We start from the raw sequence: 15,889 nt of genomic DNA, 5'->3' as shown, positions 1-15,889 counted from the left end.
CAGGTCGGCTCCGCTCCCCCCTTCCCCCTCCTGGAGCCCGTCCAGCCCCTCGGCCTCGTGTCCGGCACCGGTGACGAATGGCCAAGTAAATGGGATAGATTGGGGGCTGTCACCGTAAATCACGGTGCCGCGCCGCAGGTGAGGTTTCCATCGCTCCGGGAGGGACAGAGCCGGAGCCCCGAACTCCAGAGGGACCTAAACCCACCGGATTGAGTGCCGGGAGCACCGGGAACACCGTGCCACGGACTGAGCGGCCGGTGGGCAACGCTCCCACCGCACCTGCCCACGCTGCGCCTGGCACCGGCCCATGCTCCGTCCACTCACCTTTTAATGGAAAACACCCTTTCCCAGGCAATAATATTCGAGTTGGCAAATATTTGCTGCCCTCCCTCCTCCCCTCTCCAGAAACACTCGATGCCTTTTGCATTTATCACTACTGACCTACATATTTTTTTTCTGGAGCCTTTCGTGAAGCCACAGCCTCCCCCCACGCCGGCCGGGGTGTCCCCACGGTCCCCCTATGGCCAGGGGATGTGTCACCCCATGTCCTAACCCCCCAGAGCCCATCCCTCGTGCTCAAGCAACCCCCTTGACATCAATCGCGTTTTTTCCACCCCCCTCTAGAGATCCGCAAACTCCGTCGCGGGACTTTTTGTGCTTCCCAAAGCAAACAGAGGCGGGAAGGTGCGGCCGCCCGCTGCCAGGATGCTCTTGAGCGAAGGGGTTGTGCTGGGAGGGGGGGGGGGACACGGACACAAAGGGGGGTGGCGGCAGGGAAGGGGTTAAGCGGGTTATAAATTACCCATGGATGTGGAAATGTGACTGAGAGGAATATAAAGAAAACTCTGACTGCTGGATTCTTTGCATTTCTAGCCTCTTTATTTTTCCCCCAGGTCACTTTAAAAGGATGCAGGCAGTCAGAGGCAGCTCCGCTGCGCCTCTCCTCCCGCTTTTTCTGGGGGGTTGGGGTTTTTTTTTTGTTGTTGTTTGTTTTTTACACCCTGGCCCTTGAGCCAGATGCTGTCTCTGTCCAAGGACTTTATGCAGCGAGCTCTGGCTGGGAAATCAAGTAATTAGATTAATTCAGGGTAGATGTGCTGGGCCCGGCCCCGGTGACACATGACGGAGGGCTGGCAGGAAGGCGGTGGCTGGTGGGAAGCTGGACCCAGGATGCTCAGTCCGGCTTTGGGGACGTCACCAGGGCCCCCCCGGGGTCCTGGCTCCATCTTGGGGGGCACCGCATCTTGCCTGGGAAGAGCTGGGGGCTCCGCTGTCGGGGAGCTGGGCCCCACGGCCAGATCCTGCACCGCAACAGGGCAAAGAGGCCCTGGGAACGCAGCCACCCCGGGAGCGGGGGGGTGGGGGGGGGCAGCCGGACCGCGCCAGCCCCCAGGGGACCACGATGCTGACGCTGACAGCCCGCTCCGGGGGTCAGAGGGGGCTGCCGGGATGGATCCTGCCTCCCGGCCGGTGGCCACAAGTACAGTGGCTCGTGGGCAGGAGGGAGCAGCCCTTTAAAGGTCACTGTCAAAGGGCAGCGCTGGCCACATCTGCGGCAACCGACGCGCTGACTCAGAAAGCGGGAGAGCGGCTCTGTCATCGCCGGCTGCTCCCCACCGCCGCTGCCGGCTGTCACAGCCCGGGTTTGGGGACCGCAGGCACGGCAGGGCTCGCTCAGGGCTGGCTTTGTCTCCCCTGACCCAGTCCCCATCCCACAGCATCGGGTCCGGATGCTGCTGTGGGTCAGGGAGGGCGAATGTCCCCAAGCCACCTGGGGTGACACCATGGGCATGTCCCAGGTGACACCGGTGGGGACCGACACTCCCCTCTCCTCCCAACGCCACTGTGCCCCCAACTTCCCCTTGACCCCCCAGCAAAGCCTCATGCCACGATGATGCCTTTGCTGGAGCCGGCCACGTCCCCTCTGCCAGCGCCAGGATGGGTGTCACCCCCCCCATCCCAAGAGTCCCCCATCCCTGCTTCCCAAAACAGCCACGCTAAATCCTGGTTTATCGTGGCTCCGGGTGGAAGCCGAGGGGCTAGGCGAGGGGAAGGAGAAGGCAGATGGGGGGAGCGGTGCAGGCAGGCAGCCACGCAGGCAGCGCAGGTGGGCAGAGGGGCGGCTGCCGGTCCCCACTCCAGCTCCAGGGGGGCGATTTCTCCTCCCCCCGCATTGCCCCCCAGCACCCAGGGCTTGCTCCCGCCCCCAGGGTGGCTTCCCCGGGGGGTGGATCCGGGCGGTGGGTCAGGAGCGCGGGCGGCTGCCAGCCCCCAGGGCGGCCGTGATTCACTCGGCCAGACTGCGGCCGCTGGGGCTGAAGTTTCTCAGGCTGGGTGGCTCCCGGAGCCTGACATTTTTGGGAAATTTCAACAAAAACAGTTCAGAAGCTTCCAAAAAACAGGACGATGGGAAAAGGCATTGTTTTGTCTCCCTCCCGCTCTCTCTTTTTTTTTTTTTTAATTTTATTTTCTAATCCGTGCAGTCCCTTCGGCTGGTGCCCAACACCTCAGAGCCCTGCAGTGATTCCCACACAACGTCCCCACTGTCCTCATATGGCCACGGGGCTCAGCCCTCCCTGCCCCCCAGTGCAGGGGCTGGCTCACAGTGTCACCCCTTTGGGAGGGGCACCCTGGGCCACCCCGGTGTCCCCTGCCACCCCCAGCTCTGTCCCCCCACGCTCTGTTCCCTGCAGGGGGCAATGTCCCTGTCCTCACAGCTGGGGGGATGCAGGGCGCAGAGGTGGGACAGGGAGTAAAAGGACAGGGAAAGCCACCAGACAATGGCCCCATGGGCTAGAAATGCCTCCTCCCTCCCCCCCCAGCTCTGAGCCCCCAGAGTCACCCACAAAACTCAGCAATGGCAGTGATCCCACAGCCCCGGGGCTCCCAGCCCCATCCCAACCTTGGGGTCAGGTCCACTGTGCCCCTCCATCCCCCCTCTGCTGGGGGGGGGGGGAACACAACCCAGGCACCCCCCCCAGCATGGGGTGCTCTCAGGGTACCCCACTGCACCCCAAGGCTCAGGCAGACCTAAAGGATGTGCGGCTGGGCACAGCCCACTCTTGGGGACAGTGGCCTTGCCGCCACCAGGACCTGCTGTCCCAGGGCTCTGCCACCCGCCTGGGGGTCTGCAAAGCCCTTGGTGCCACCGAGTCCCGGGCGGGGGGACAGGGGAGGGGGGAGGCACCGGGACGGGAGTGTGATGCCGGAGTGGATGGCTTTGCTGCGGTGCTGGTGGCACAACCGGACACGCCACCACCTCCGGGCTGCCCGGGACCCTTGGGGACAAACACAGCCCCAAACCCGGATGGGCTTGGAGCCACTCGGGGCGTTTTTCCCACCTTTTGGTTTTTTTTTTTTTTGGGGGGGGGGAAACAAACAGAAAACATCGGGACAGAAAACATCGGGATTTACAGGAAGATATTCCCGTTTTCACCAATCCCCCCTTCAAAAAAAAAAAAAAAAAGTAATAACAAGATTTTGGTCTCCTAAAGACGCTTTTGATGGGGGTGGCGGTGGGGGACCCTGCGGGGGGGGCCGGCCCGGCCGCCGGTGCAGCGGCGGGATCGGCCCCGGGGGCACGGGAGGGTCCGTGGAGGCCGCGCATGAGTCACCCGTGGGATGGCGGCCCCGGGGCGGCTCTTACTCACCTTCCGCGGGGCTCGGGGGGAGCGGGACACCGGCCCCGGGGGATGGGGCAGCATCCCGCGGCAGCACCGGGCGCCGCCGGGCGGGCACCGCGGGGCGGGGGTCGGGACCGGCACCGGGACCGGGACCGGTACCGGGGCCGGGCGGTGGGGCCCCGGGGCCGGTGCCTTTCTGCCCCCCCGGGGGCGGGCCCGGGCCGGGCGGGGCGGGGCCAGGGCGGCATTTAGGGCTTTGGTAACCGGGGGTTGCTCAGACTTGCTCGGGACTTCCCCGGACGTGCCGGTGCGCTCCGCCGCCCCGGGCACCGACGGGCACCGGAGCCGGCCATGCCGCCGCTGCCGCTGTTTCCCCCGTTGCTCCTGCTCTGCCTGAGCCTCCTCCGCGCCGAGCCGCTCGCCTGTGAGTACCGGGGATACCGGGCGGCTCCCGCAAGGTGGGGGGGGGGGGGGGGGGACACGATGCGGGGGGTCCCGTCGGGGCCGGGGCGGGCGCTGCGCGGAACCCCCCGGGGCTCCCCCGTTCGTTGCGGGCCGGGCGGTGCCGGGCCATGCCGGGGGGGTGTGTGTCGTGTATGTTCCCCCCCCCCCCCTCCCCGCCTCTCCCCCGGGATGCGGAGCCGGGGCATCGCCGGGCGCACCTCGGGGCTGCGCGTCGCAGGGTAACAGAGACCCCCCCAAACGGAGGGCAGCCGGGACCCCCCACCGCCCCCCGGCAGGCAGCCGGGACCCCCTTCCCTCCCCGTCCCCGTAGCCCAGCCGGGACCCCCCCTTCTCCCCGCAGAGAACAATAGAGGAACCTTTTTGTGTTCCCCCCATCCGTGAAAGCAGCAGGGAACCCCTCTTCTCCCCTGGGGGCGGCGAGTGCCCCTCTCCCCACGGGGAAGAGGAACCCTCTCCCCGAGAAGGGTCGGTCCCCACTTGTCGTCGTCCCCCCCGCCGTGCAGACCCCCCCCTCCCGGAGAACAATGCGGCTCCATTCCCCACCCAGGACAATGGAAACCCCCGTCCTCCGTCCGGAGAACAATAGCGAACCCCTTCCCCACGCGACCCCCTCCCATCCCCGGGACCGATGACCCCCTTTCCCCCCCCCCCGAGCCTCTGAGACCCCCCTCCTTCTGTTGAGAACAACGGGGACCCCCTTTTCCCCCCGGAGAATCGTTTCCCCCCTGTCCCAGAGAACAATGAATCCCCTTTTCCCCACCCAGAACAATAGGGAGCTCCCTCCCCCGCGGAGAACAATGAGTCCCCCCTCTTAACCCCCCCCCAAAAAATACCCCTGGGGGGCTCCCCAATGATGCCCATTTGGGGGTCCCACCCAGCGGTGGCAGGTCCGGGAGGTGCCACCTGTGGGCTGAGCTGTGGGCGGCCTCAGCCCCGCAGGGATCGGGGTCCCCCTTTGCCATGGGGGGGGTACAGGGAAGGGCTCCCCCCTCCCCCCAGAGCCCTAAACCCCAATTAGCCTCCGTCCCACCCGTCGCCTCGTTGCTTCCCCTCCGGGCCGAGCGAAGGGGAGGCGAGATCCCGCTCCCCGCAGCAGGAAGTTTGGCTTCCTCCCTATGATGGGAATTTCTCAAGGCGATGGATGTTCGCTCCGATGCACAAACGGGTCCCGCCAAGAAAAGCCACCGCTCTCGCGTCCCCAGCTCCGGCGATGCCACGGGGGCCCGGCCACCCGGGTCTCGGACCCCCTGACCCATACATGCCGTTAGCAGGGAAGTGTCGCAGAGCAATAATCGGGGCAGGAATTGCAGAAGCAGTGGCGAAGAGAGGAAAAATGCTCCAAAAATCCCTTTAGGAGCTTTAACAAGAGCCTCTAAACGAAGGCGGGTTTCGGCGCCGAGCGGTGCCCACCCCAGTGCCCTCCCCGGGGGCCGGAGGGGTTAATCCCACTGGGAACAATATGGGGCTGTGGCCGGACCCCCGTAGGGGCTGACCCCGCACCTTTCAGCTCACCCCGGTAAGGGGATGCCCGGTGTCACCCACAGCTGCTTTCACCCCCCCCGGGACCCCCATTTTTTCCCCCTCCATCGGGGTCCGGCGCAGCCGAGTGGGGCGAGCGCTTGCCCTGCGGCCCCTCGACGTGCGGCGCTGGGGAAAGGCGAAGCCAAATCTCCTTTTAGAGAGTGAATGTTTCCCCTCGGTTCAGCTCGGTCGCGCTCGCTGGAATGCCTGGGCTTTTTATAAATCCCTCCTCGAGCTGAGGGATGGGCACGAGAAATGCCAGTTGGAGCAGAGAAAGGGAAAAAGATAGTGGAAAGGAGGGATAAAGCGTTTTTTGGGTGCAAACCTTGTTGCTTGAGCTTTCGAAGAGCTCTAGATATATTTTATTTATTTATTTTTAAATTTATTTTTCTTGCAGAATTCGGGGCTGTCCAACTTTTCCTTTTGTTCCTCAGGGCAATTATTTCTATTATTTTTCCTTAACCCCCTGCACGTCTTAATAAATCTTTTTTAACTGCGTGATCTCTGACACTTATCGGAGAGTATTTTTGCTTTTCTTTCCCAGCCCCTTAAAACGCCGATATAAAAATAAAATGAAATCCGGCCCTTCGGAAGAAAAGCATAAACGTTCCCGACACCTTGGAAATGTGGTTTTACTTTATAGCATTACTTAGCACCTGATCAGCATTTTTTTTTTAATAGGAAAGCCATAAAACCCCTGAGCAGGTATTTTTCGTTGCGACTCGCACATTCCACAGCCTGCCTGCGTCTCTCCGGCCCTTTCCTCTCCGATCTGAAAACTTCACACTTTTCCCTTTTAAAACACATGTTTCGGCGCTGTGTCTGCACGGAGGGAGGAGAAAAAAAAAGAAAAATAAATATATATATAGGTATAAAATTGGCCCCTCCAGAGGCTCCTGCTTGGAGGAGGAGGGGAAAAAAAAAATTGCAGGAAAAAAAAATTATATATAAAATTGGCCCCTCCAGAGGGTTCCGCTCGGAGGACGGGAAACGTGTCTGTTTTACGGCGCTCGTGTGTGTTTCTGGTGCTGTTTAGATTAAGATTTAGGAGAATTAGGGCCCGGAGCACGGGGTCTGTTATCGGTGGAGCTGGATAATGGAGGAGCGGGTGCTGGGTGGGCTGCTTGGCAGCGCTGGGGATGCTTTTTTTTTTGGGAGGCCTCGCTGGAGGATGGGGCGAGGCGGGGGCTGAATGTCGTCCCGTCGTCCGTCCGTCCCCCCCCAGCTCCGGGGAAGGGTTTGCTTCGGGGGTGGGTGGGATGGATCCATGCCATCACTTGGGGATGCTGGGGGCACCCCAGGGTACTCAGCACCACCGTCTCCCGGGTGCTTTTACACCCACCCCAACAGCATCCCCTGAGCCACGCGGCAGGCACCGCTAATTAAGATATCTCCGGGGTAACGAGGACTTTTTGGAGCATTAATTGCGGCGCTGAAAGCCGACAGGGGCCGGGGGAGGTCGGAGGGGAGAGGAGGTCGCGGCGCTTTCCGGGAGGTAATTTGGGATATTAGCCTGGCGCGTGCGGATGGAGCCGATAAGGCTGATGGACATGGAAAACCCCGGAGCGGGGTCGGGGGAGCCTTTTCTTTGGAGCCTCGTGGTGGAAAGGTCTCGAAATAAAGCGGCGTGTGTGTGTGTGGGGGTTCCATCCTGGAGGGGGTTCCCGGTGAGGACCACCCTTGGGGGGGGTGGGGGGCCCCGGGATGGCTCCTCGGGGTGTCCCGGTGCAGGGGCTGCGTTCCGAGATGGGAGCGATGGGTTTTGGCAAAGCCTGGCGGCACATGGTTGGGATCAGCCACGGTTGGGTCAGTGCCGGTGTCGGCCGGGAAGCGTTGCCCAACATCCTCCAAGGACGAGGCGGGGGGGGGTGGTGGTGTGGGGGTGCTGCTGGCCAGCGTCGTCAGGAAAAGGAGGGGGGTAGGGGAGGAAATAATACCCCCCAAAAAACTTTCCGTAGTTGCTTTTGAAATCCTTTTGTCCCGAAAAATTTACAAAGCCACAACCCAGCCCCCGCCCAACCCTGGAAAAACCACAGCATTGGCCGAGACCCCCACCCCCCCCCCAGCCTGGCGCTGCGAAAGCTCCCCAAAGGCCGTCGGCACTTCCCAGCTTGAACCCCGCTTCTCCCCACCTCTGCCGAAGAGCCCCCGAGCTCACGGGGAAAACGCAGCCGAGCCTGGCGCCTCGTGTGCTCCTGCCTTTGCTTCGGAGGAGGGCGAGAGCCGCTGCGAGGGGCTGTGCCGTGATAAATAGATCACTATGTATATATATATTTAGTTTTATATACATATATATACAAAATTTAAATTTTAAATAGATAAAAATAGGTACAGAGTAGGTTTAAGCAGATAAAAATAGGTACAAAGTAGATTTAAATAGATAAAAATAGGTACGAAGTAGATTTAAATAGATAATATATATATAAAACCAGATTTAAATAGATATAAAATAGATATAAAATAAATTTTAAGTATATATAAGATAGAGAGAGATATACATAAAATTCTACATAACTTTTATTTTTTTACCCCCTCCCCTTTTGTTTCTCCGGCTGCAGACCCCGCAGTGATTTCCCCCCAAGACCCCACCTTGCTGATCGGCTCCTCGCTGGTCGCCACGTGCACGGTCAGCCCGGACTTTCACCTGAAAGCCGAGGACCTGTACTGGACCCTGAACGGCCGGCGCTTGCCCGCCGCCTCCTACGCCGCCCTGGGCCCCACCACGCTCAGCGTGGTCCTCGCCCACCTCAACGGCTCCAAGCAGCAGTCGGGGGACAACCTGGTGTGTCACAGCAGAGACGGCGGCATCTTGGCCGGCTCCTGCCTTTACGTTGGACGTAGGTCGGCGGCGCCGGCAGCGCGGTTGGACGCGCCGGGTTTGACCTGGCACCGCGTTGCCGGGATGTCCTCGGCCGGCCGGGCTGCCCCGTTTTCGGGGGGGGGGTGTGTGTGTGGGGGGGGGGAGCGGAAAGAACCGCGGCTGCCGCCGTGGGAGCCATCGGGGGATCCCCGTGGGGATTAACACCCCGGCTCTCGCCAAAAATGTGCCGGGGGCGGGGGGGGGCTCGCAGCGGCCGCTCGGTTTTACCCTTCCCCGCGGTGCTGTGCCCGCTGCCCCCGCCCGCAGCCTCCGGCTCGCTGAAAGGCTGTTTTTGGCAAACCCGGGGGTAAAATTGCACTTGTCCGAATCAATAACCGTAAGATTTTTATCTCGGGCTATTTTAAGGACGATGCGACGTCCGAAGGAATACAGAGGCTTAGCTGGGAACACAGCTTGGATTTGTTTTTTGGGTTGCTGTTGCTGAAAGAAAACAGCTCCGGAGCCGGGTGTAGACAGGGGCCGGGTGTAGGCAGGAACCGGGTGTAGGCAGGGGCAGGCAGGAACCTAACACACACACACACACACACACACCCCCCCAGCGAACACCTTTACCGGCCCGCGGTGGCATCGCCCGTCAGGCTGCGTTTCACCTTTTCATCCCTCTCTGCCTCTTATTTTTTTTTTTTATTATTTTTTTTTTAATTTTCCTCTCCCAGTACCCCCAGAGAAACCAGTCAACATCACCTGCTGGTCCAAAAACATGAAGGACCTCACCTGCAAATGGGCGCCGGGGACGGAGGGGGAGACCTTCCTGCACACCAACTACACCCTCAAGTACAAGCTCAGGTGGGGCTGCCCCTCTTCAATTCCTATAATTCTTTAAAAAAAAAAAGAAATAAATACCAGTGTGGGATTTAAAGGCTTAACGGGGCGGTGAGGAAACGGGGAGCCCGATACCTCCTGGCTGGCCCTTGTGTGGGGATGTGATGAGTTTCCTCGGGTCTCAGCCACATGGTGGGGAGGAGGAGGATGGGGAGGGGAAGCTCCCGGTTGAGCTGGGAGCCACCGGGATGAGCCGCGGGGTCCGGTAACCCGAGGCTTGGCCAGCGCGATGCTGAGGGCGTTGAGTGGCAGATAAATGAGCCGCAGTCCCCGACCGGCAGCAGCCTCTTCCTCCGGGGATGGGTGAGCATCCTCGGCTGGACCGCGGCAGCCGGCGGCGGTGCCTGTGCCGGCACTCAGTGCCCGCCCGCAGGTGGTACGGCCGAGACAACACGTGCCAGGAGTACCACACGGCCGGGCCCTACTCCTGCCACATCCCCAAGGACCTGGCCCTCTTCACGCCCTACGAGATCTGGGTGGAGGCGTCCAACCGGCTGGGGGTGGCCGTCTCCGACGTCGTCATGTTGGACATCCTCGACGTGGGTGAGCGGCGGGGTCGTGATGTCACCGCCGTGCCGGTGACCTCACGGAAACGGTGGTAGAGGTGGGGGTCGGGGTGGGGGGGGCGCAGTGAGCAGTGGGTTCACGCAGTGGGATGTTGGGGGGGCAGCAGGAAATGGGCGATATGTGAGCAGAATTGCTCCTAATTGAATTAGGCTGTTTTCTCCGAGCTGGGTTGGGTTTTTCTTTTTTTTTTTTCCCCCCCTGCATCTGTGGCTCTTTAACCCCCGCGGCCCCACGGCGCTGCCTGCGCCAGCCCCGCCAGCCCCTGCCCTGTCCCCGCAGTCACCACCGACCCGCCGTCGGACGTGCACGTCAGCCGGGTGGGCGACCTGGAGGACCAGCTGAGCGTGCGCTGGAGCTCCCCGCCGGCACTCAAGGATTTTCTCTTCCAAGCCAAGTACCAGATCCAGTACCGGGTGGAGGACAGCTCGGAGTGGAAGGTGGGTGGCCATTGCCCGCCGGCGGCGAGGGGACAGCGGTGGGGTGCCCAACCGCCCCGGCGCTGCCATCTCCTCCCTCCCCAGGTGGTGGATGACGTGGGCAACCAGACGTCCTGCCGGCTGGCCGGCCTCCGCCCCGGCACCGTCTACTTCGTCCAGGTGCGCTGTAATCCCTTCGGCATCTACGGCTCCAAAAAAGCCGGCATCTGGAGCGACTGGAGCAATCCCACCGCCGCCTCCACCCCACGCAGCGGTGAGCGCCCTCGGCATCATTTGGGGTGTGGGGGTTAAGGAGGGGGTGCCAGTGCCGTGCTCCCCCTCCCCTGCGCACACGGGATGTGCCGGGGGGGGGCCCTTCCCCGCTCCATGCCCAGCACCTGGATTTCTTGCAAAGGAGCCAATTTGGAGCTCGGCTTTCTTAGCTGGGAGCCAAAAAACCGCTCGTTTTCCTCTCGCCCACCATTAATTAGCAGGGGAGTGAGTAATGTGTGTCCCCCCCGGCCCCGTGGCGGCGCTGACCCCCTTTGTCCCCGCAGAGCGAGCGGCGGGGGGCTGCGACCCCAAAGGGGGGGAGCAAAACACGACGCTGCGGCGGGAGCTGAAGCAGTTTTTCGGGTGGGTGAAGAAACACGCCTACGGCTGCTCCAACCTCGGCATCAAGCTCTACGACCAGTGGCGCGTGTGGCTGCAGAAATCGCACAAAACACGCAACCAGGTAGGTAAGGAGCCTTTCGCACTTCTTTTCCCCGGCTTGGGGTGGGGGGGAGACACACACACACACACACACACACACACGGGGGGTGAGCACCAGGGATGCTGGGAAGCGGGGGGGGGGGGGGGGAAACACGGGGTGACACCGACCTCGGGGCGCGTGGCCGGCGGCGACGCGGGGCTCTGCTCATCTCCGCAGGTTCTTCCCGGCGATAAGTTGTAGCCCGCGGGGGACGGAGCGCCGGCAGGATGACACGGGGCGCCCGGCGCCCACCCGGGACCACCCGTGCCCACCCCGGCCCCGCCGGGGGGGAGCAGGAAGGCGGCCGGGGCGAAGTGTGGCCCTGCAGCCCCTGGGGATGGGATGGGGTGAGGCGGGGGGGGTGGGTTGGGCTAGCCCCGGGAACCCCTCACGTGCCGCCGGCCCCGTGGGACCGCAGCCCCCCACTGCGCCGCTCCCACCCCATGGCAGTGAGGGGACCCTCCAATGTCGCTCGGTGCGGGGGGGCACGGAGGCTTTGCTCCTTACCCGCCAGCCAGGGCAGCCTCTGGGATGAAAGGGGCAGCGGGGGCTTCCCGGGTGTCCCCCCCGACCCTCAGCACAGCCCCCCCCCCCTTCTGGGAAGCAATTTTGGCTGTTTTGGCCCTGGGGACCCACATGCGAGCGCACGGGGGGCTGGGGGGGCTGTCCATCCCCGGGGAGCCACGCGGGCTGGTTTGAGGCTGCTGGGGTTTGCCCAGTGCCTGCTCCAATTTTGATTCAAACCAGCCTTATTTTGGTTCCATTTCAGTCAATTAGGAACAGATTTAAGCTTAATGCCAATAAACCTCTGAAACCCCACCGGGGTCTGCGTCAGCGGAGCAGCAGCAGCGCGCGGGGACGGGGAAGCAGCGGGCAGCCAAACGGGACCCGTGTCCCTCGTCACCCCCTCCCATGGGACCCGGACAGGGTGGCACTGGGCGGGGGACGACAAGCCCTTTAGACCACAGGACTCAGGCCAGCTCCATGGGGACAAATTTATTGTGGAATGACTGCAGAAAAAAAAGGGCACTTGTGGGGCACCCAAGCTGCTGTGGGGCTGGGGCCATAGCTACTTTCTGAGAGGTGGGTTTTGGGGGGGCTGCTGCCTGCGGGGCTCAATCCCTGATGGGGGTCGAAGCAAGGCAGCCCCTTGGCACTGCGGGTTGTGGATTATCCTTGGGCAAAGCCCCAGCGTAGCCGGCAGAGCCGAGGAGAGGAATCACCCCCACGCCAGCCCCCTCCACCGAGTGATGCTCAGGATTCGGGGGGACCCCACTGGTCCCGGGGAGGGGGTTCTCCACGCCTTCCAGCCCATGCCCCCAAAAAAAAGGGGGCAAAGGGAAGATGCCCACCTTGCTGGGGTCGGTGTGCATGCCCGGGGGGGGCTGCATTAGAGGCCGGGGGGGGGGGGGGGGTGGTGTGAGCGGGCCCCCTGTTCCACCAGCCGGCCCCTCCAGCCGTTCCCACGGGGACACCCATCACTCGACTTCTTCCGAATCGTACTTGAGGTCCTGGAGAATTTCGCTGATTGCCTCAATGGTTTTAATTAGCCTACGAGAGCGGATGGAAACTATAAATAAAGTCCATATGGAGCGTATTATCTGGGCCGCCTCGCCTTCCCCGCGCTGTTTATGAAACACTCAGCCCGGGGAGGCCGAGGGGACCGTGGCCGGGCGGCATCGCCAAACCCTCCCTGGGGCTACGGCCCAGAGCGCTTTTGAAGGCACCATCTGGGCCCCCCTGAGCTGGACGGGGGAAGGTGGAGGGGGGGGGAATCACAAGGAAGGGGCTCCTAGCCCGGGGGGGTGGGAGAGGGGAGGAGGGGATGCCGCCATCCCAAAATGGGGGGAGACGGCTGTGGGGCCACCACCTACTTGTGCTTGAGCTCCCGCACCTCCTGCTGATGAGCGTCCACGTCGGGCTGGTCCTGCGCCTGCTGCCGAGCCAGCTGGAGCTGCGCCGTCTGTGGTGGGGACACGGCAGGAGCTGAGACACCCCACCACCCCCCCACCACCCCCCATACACACAAAGCAGCCCCAAGGCATCAGTGAGATCCACCCCCCCCACCCCCCCCCGATCCTCCCCATCCCTGGTACCCACCAGCTGCAGCTTCTCCTGCTCCCGCTCCTGGAGGCGGGCGAGGTGGTGGGCCAGGTCGGGGCGGGCGAGCTGGTCCCGCAGGCGCCCGGCGATGAGCAGCACCTCCCGGGAGATGCCGCTGAAAGCCAGCGTGATCTCGTGCACCAGCTGCCGGTAACGGGGGAAGTCATAGTGGGGTGCACTGCTCAGGTACGCCCGGTGGCCCCTGGTTGGGGAGGGGGGGGGGTGGGGAGGGGAGGGGGAGGAAGAAGAGCCATCGTCACCGCACCTGGGGGGCACCAGGATGGTGACACCCCCCCCATCCCGGTGCCGAGCTCCCTTTGGCACCCCACCGTGGGCAGGACAAGGAGGATTTTCCTGCCCCAATGTGGCAAATCTCAGTCCCCACGACCAGGCAGCTTCACCACTGGCACAGGACAGGCTTTTTTTTTGGGGGGGGGGGGGTTGGGTTGGGTTTTTTTGCCTTTTCCCTCACAAGCCTGCATCCCGGGAATTCCATCGTCCCCTGTCGGATGCTAAAATAGGATACAGGTGTCCGGTGCGGGTGTCGTGTCCTCCCCCCCCGCCCCCGCCAGCTGGAGCCCATCAGCCGCTCCCTCCGGGCAGCCTTCTGCCATCAGGATGCCAAAAAAAAACCCAACCAACCAAACCCCAAATTGGGATGGGGGGATTCGGTTCCCGGGTGCTGTCCCCCATCGGTGCCGGTACTCACTCCTCGAAGAGCCGGTACGCCTCGGCCCGCTCGGCCTGCAGCTCCTGCAGCCGCCGCAGCAGCGCCTTCACGGCTTCGCCCGTCTGCCGGGGACAAGGGGACGGTGGCGGCGTGGGACGGCGGTGCCCACCCCCACAAGGGGCAGCTCTGCCCCCCCGGTAACGGGCCCGGGGCAGAGTCAGCATCGCCTGGGGGGGGGGGGTCTCACCCCGGTGCCTCGAGTCCCCCCCGTGCCTCCGGTGATGGGGGAACCCAGGCTGAGCCCCGCCATGGTGCTTGAGCTCAGTCTGGCACCGGGACCCCCCCCGGCTACGAGTGCATTGACCGGCACCGGGACACCCTCCCCCCCCCCCCGCTCACGACCCGGGACCCCCTCAGTCCCGTGCCCACGCACCGGGACGCCCCCGGTTACGTGCACACGATACGGGGGGAACCGGGACCATACACCACCACCACCCCCCCCCGGAAAGCATGCACGGACCCGCACCACGAACACCCCCACTCCCCTACTCACAGCCCGGGGACCCCCCCGCCCCGTCCGGTGCCCACGCACCGGCACCTTCCCTCCCCCCCGCCCCAGCCACGCCTGCACGCACCGGACCGGTACCGGGACTACCCCGGCTACGTGCAGACAATACAGCCGGGCACCGGGACAGCCCCCCCCCCGCCCCGGCCACGCGTGGACGACCGGGACCGACCCCGAGACACCCCCACCCCCCCCGCTCCCCTGCCCACGCACCGGGATCCCCACGCGTGCACGGATCGGTACCGGGACACCCCCCACCATATACACACAATAGAGATGGGCACGGGGACACCCCCCCGGGCACTCGGGGTTGGGGTGGCCCGGTCCCGGTGTCCATCCCCAGGGAAAGAAGGGCCTTTCCCCACCCGGTCCCCGCCGCCCGGTCCCCCGTCCCCGCTCACCATGGCCCGGCCCCGGTCGGACGGCGCAGGCCCGGCGGAGGCGGAGCTCAGCGGCGGAGCCAACGCGGTTCCGCCGCCACCTGCAGGCGGCCCCCGGTACGGCCGCCTCCCCGGTCACACACTCCCACCCACACGCCTCCCCCCGCTTCTTTTTATTGAGAAAACCACGCGGATTTAGGCAAAAGAAGAGCAGCAGAGGCGGCGGGGCTGGATGGCTGTGCTGCTTTATTGGCAGGGGGGCGGCAGGGCGCGCGCTCCCCGCTTTATTTGACCTTCTTCTTGGGGCGCAGGTTGTTGGTGTGCCCACACTTCTTCTTGCGGCAGTTGACGGCCCGGGGGTGCAGGCGGGCGTAGCACCTGGGGGGTGGGGGGGGGTAGAGGGGGGAAAAAAACACAGGGGATGTCACCAGAGCCCCATATCCCGTCCCCCGTCCTCCCCCCGTGGGGAAGGGGAGGGTCCCCACCCGGGGAGGGCAGGGCAGGGGGGGGATGCGGGGGGCACAGAGCGGGGACGTACTTGCGGCAGATCATTTTGTCGCAGTTGTACTTCTGGGCGAGCTGGCGGAGGGAGGGCTCGATGATGCCCCCCCGCAGGCGCAGCACCAGGTGGAGGGTGGACTCTGAAAGGAGAGAGAAGCGTCACGGCGCCGGCTTGGGGATGGGAAAGCCAGTACCTCTCCTCCCCCCCCCCCCCCCAAAAGAAAGAGGAAAAAAAACACCCCGAGAAAAACCTTTCTGGATGTTGTAGTCGGCGAGGGTACGGCCATCCTCCAGCTGCTTGCCCGCGAAGATCAGCCGCTGCTGGTCGGGGGGGATCCCTGAGAGAGAGAAACCGGCCCGGTGAAGGGGAAGGGCGAAGGGGGAGGGCCGACCCGCCGCCCCCGGCCCCGTCCCGTCCCCTCCGGTACCTTCTTTATCCTGGATCTTGGCCTTGACGTTCTCGATCGTATCGTTGGGTTCCACCTCCAAGGTGATGGTTTTACCCGTCAGCGTCTTCACGAAGATCTGCATCTTGGCACCGGTCGCGTCTGCGGAGAGCGGCGGCCGCGTCACCCCCGGCCGGGCCCTCCTCAGGAGAGGCCTCGGCGGCCCGTTCCCGCC

General features: G+C 63.7%; 3 protein-coding genes across 6 annotated transcripts; 1 reads left to right on the top strand and 2 right to left on the bottom strand.

Moving 5' to 3' along the window:
• Positions 1-3,974: 3,974 nt before the first annotated feature.
• On the top strand, positions 3,975-11,250 carry CRLF1 (cytokine receptor like factor 1). The gene is made up of 8 exons (XM_074163873.1): positions 3,975-4,047; positions 8,168-8,446; positions 9,147-9,276; positions 9,686-9,855; positions 10,159-10,316; positions 10,401-10,569; positions 10,853-11,031; positions 11,227-11,250. The coding sequence occupies exons 1-8, from the start codon at positions 3,975-3,977 to the stop codon at positions 11,248-11,250; spliced, it is 1,182 nt and encodes a 393-aa protein (XP_074019974.1).
• A 772-nt stretch (positions 11,251-12,022) lies between these two features.
• On the bottom strand, positions 12,023-14,804 carry REX1BD (required for excision 1-B domain containing). Of its 3 annotated transcripts, none has more exons than XM_074163863.1 (5): positions 14,789-14,804; positions 13,862-13,944; positions 13,150-13,354; positions 12,924-13,012; positions 12,023-12,600 (listed from the first exon to the last, which is right to left on the bottom strand). In XM_074163863.1, the coding sequence occupies exons 1-5, from the start codon at positions 14,789-14,791 to the stop codon at positions 12,528-12,530; spliced, it is 453 nt and encodes a 150-aa protein (XP_074019964.1). In that variant the 5' UTR covers positions 14,792-14,804; the 3' UTR covers positions 12,023-12,527. The 3 variants fall into 3 exon arrangements, with proteins under 3 accessions (XP_074019964.1, XP_074019963.1, XP_074019965.1); XM_074163862.1 differs by lacking the exon at positions 14,789-14,804 and adding an exon at positions 14,601-14,780; XM_074163864.1 differs by lacking the exon at positions 14,789-14,804 and adding an exon at positions 14,601-14,744 and having other exon boundaries at positions 12,033-12,619.
• Positions 14,805-14,997: 193 nt separating this feature from the next.
• UBA52 (ubiquitin A-52 residue ribosomal protein fusion product 1) lies at positions 14,998-15,811 on the bottom strand. 2 transcript variants are annotated; one of them, XM_074163724.1, is made up of 4 exons: positions 15,697-15,811; positions 15,520-15,606; positions 15,306-15,408; positions 14,998-15,145 (listed from the first exon to the last, which is right to left on the bottom strand). In XM_074163724.1, the coding sequence occupies exons 1-4, from the start codon at positions 15,797-15,799 to the stop codon at positions 15,052-15,054; spliced, it is 387 nt and encodes a 128-aa protein (XP_074019825.1). In that variant the 5' UTR covers positions 15,800-15,811; the 3' UTR covers positions 14,998-15,051. The 2 variants fall into 2 exon arrangements, with proteins under 2 accessions (XP_074019825.1, XP_074019826.1); XM_074163725.1 differs by lacking the exon at positions 15,520-15,606 and having other exon boundaries at positions 15,697-15,799.
• Positions 15,812-15,889: the final 78 nt, after the last annotated feature.

Source organism: Numenius arquata, chromosome 25 (genome assembly GCF_964106895.1).
Source record: "Numenius arquata chromosome 25, bNumArq3.hap1.1, whole genome shotgun sequence".
In the NCBI taxonomy this organism is placed as follows: domain Eukaryota; kingdom Metazoa; phylum Chordata; class Aves; order Charadriiformes; family Scolopacidae; genus Numenius; species Numenius arquata.
This window is presented reverse-complemented; position numbering and strand designations above follow the sequence as displayed.

What these genes read in the sequence shown, in the direction of transcription:
- UBA52 (XM_074163724.1), bottom strand. Translation starts at nt 15,799, where the DNA reads ATGCAGATCTTCGTGAAGACGCTGACGGGTAAAACCATCACCTTGGAG. An exon ending in CGACTACAACATCCAGAAAG is followed by an intron (nt 15,409 to 15,519) that starts GTTTTTCTCGGG and finishes CTCTCCTTTCAG; the next exon opens with AGTCCACCCTCCACCTGGTG. An exon ending in GACAAAATGATCTGCCGCAA is followed by an intron (nt 15,146 to 15,305) that starts GTACGTCCCCGC and finishes CCCACCCCCCAG; the next exon opens with GTGCTACGCCCGCCTGCACC.
- REX1BD (XM_074163862.1), bottom strand. Translation starts at nt 14,648, where the DNA reads ATGGTGGGGGGTGTCCCGGTACCGATCCGTGCACGCGTGGGGATCCCG. An exon ending in GTGCACGCGTGGGGATCCCG is followed by an intron (nt 13,945 to 14,600) that starts GTGCGTGGGCAG and finishes TGTCCCCGGCAG; the next exon opens with ACGGGCGAAGCCGTGAAGGC. An exon ending in GTGCGGGAGCTCAAGCACAA is followed by an intron (nt 12,601 to 12,923) that starts GTAGGTGGTGGC and finishes CCGCTCTCGTAG; the next exon opens with GCTAATTAAAACCATTGAGG.
- CRLF1 (XM_074163873.1), top strand. Translation starts at nt 3,975, where the DNA reads ATGCCGCCGCTGCCGCTGTTTCCCCCGTTGCTCCTGCTCTGCCTGAGC. An exon ending in CCGCGCCGAGCCGCTCGCCT is followed by an intron (nt 4,048 to 8,167) that starts GTGAGTACCGGG and finishes CTCCGGCTGCAG; the next exon opens with ACCCCGCAGTGATTTCCCCC. An exon ending in CGCCTCCACCCCACGCAGCG is followed by an intron (nt 10,570 to 10,852) that starts GTGAGCGCCCTC and finishes TTGTCCCCGCAG; the next exon opens with AGCGAGCGGCGGGGGGCTGC.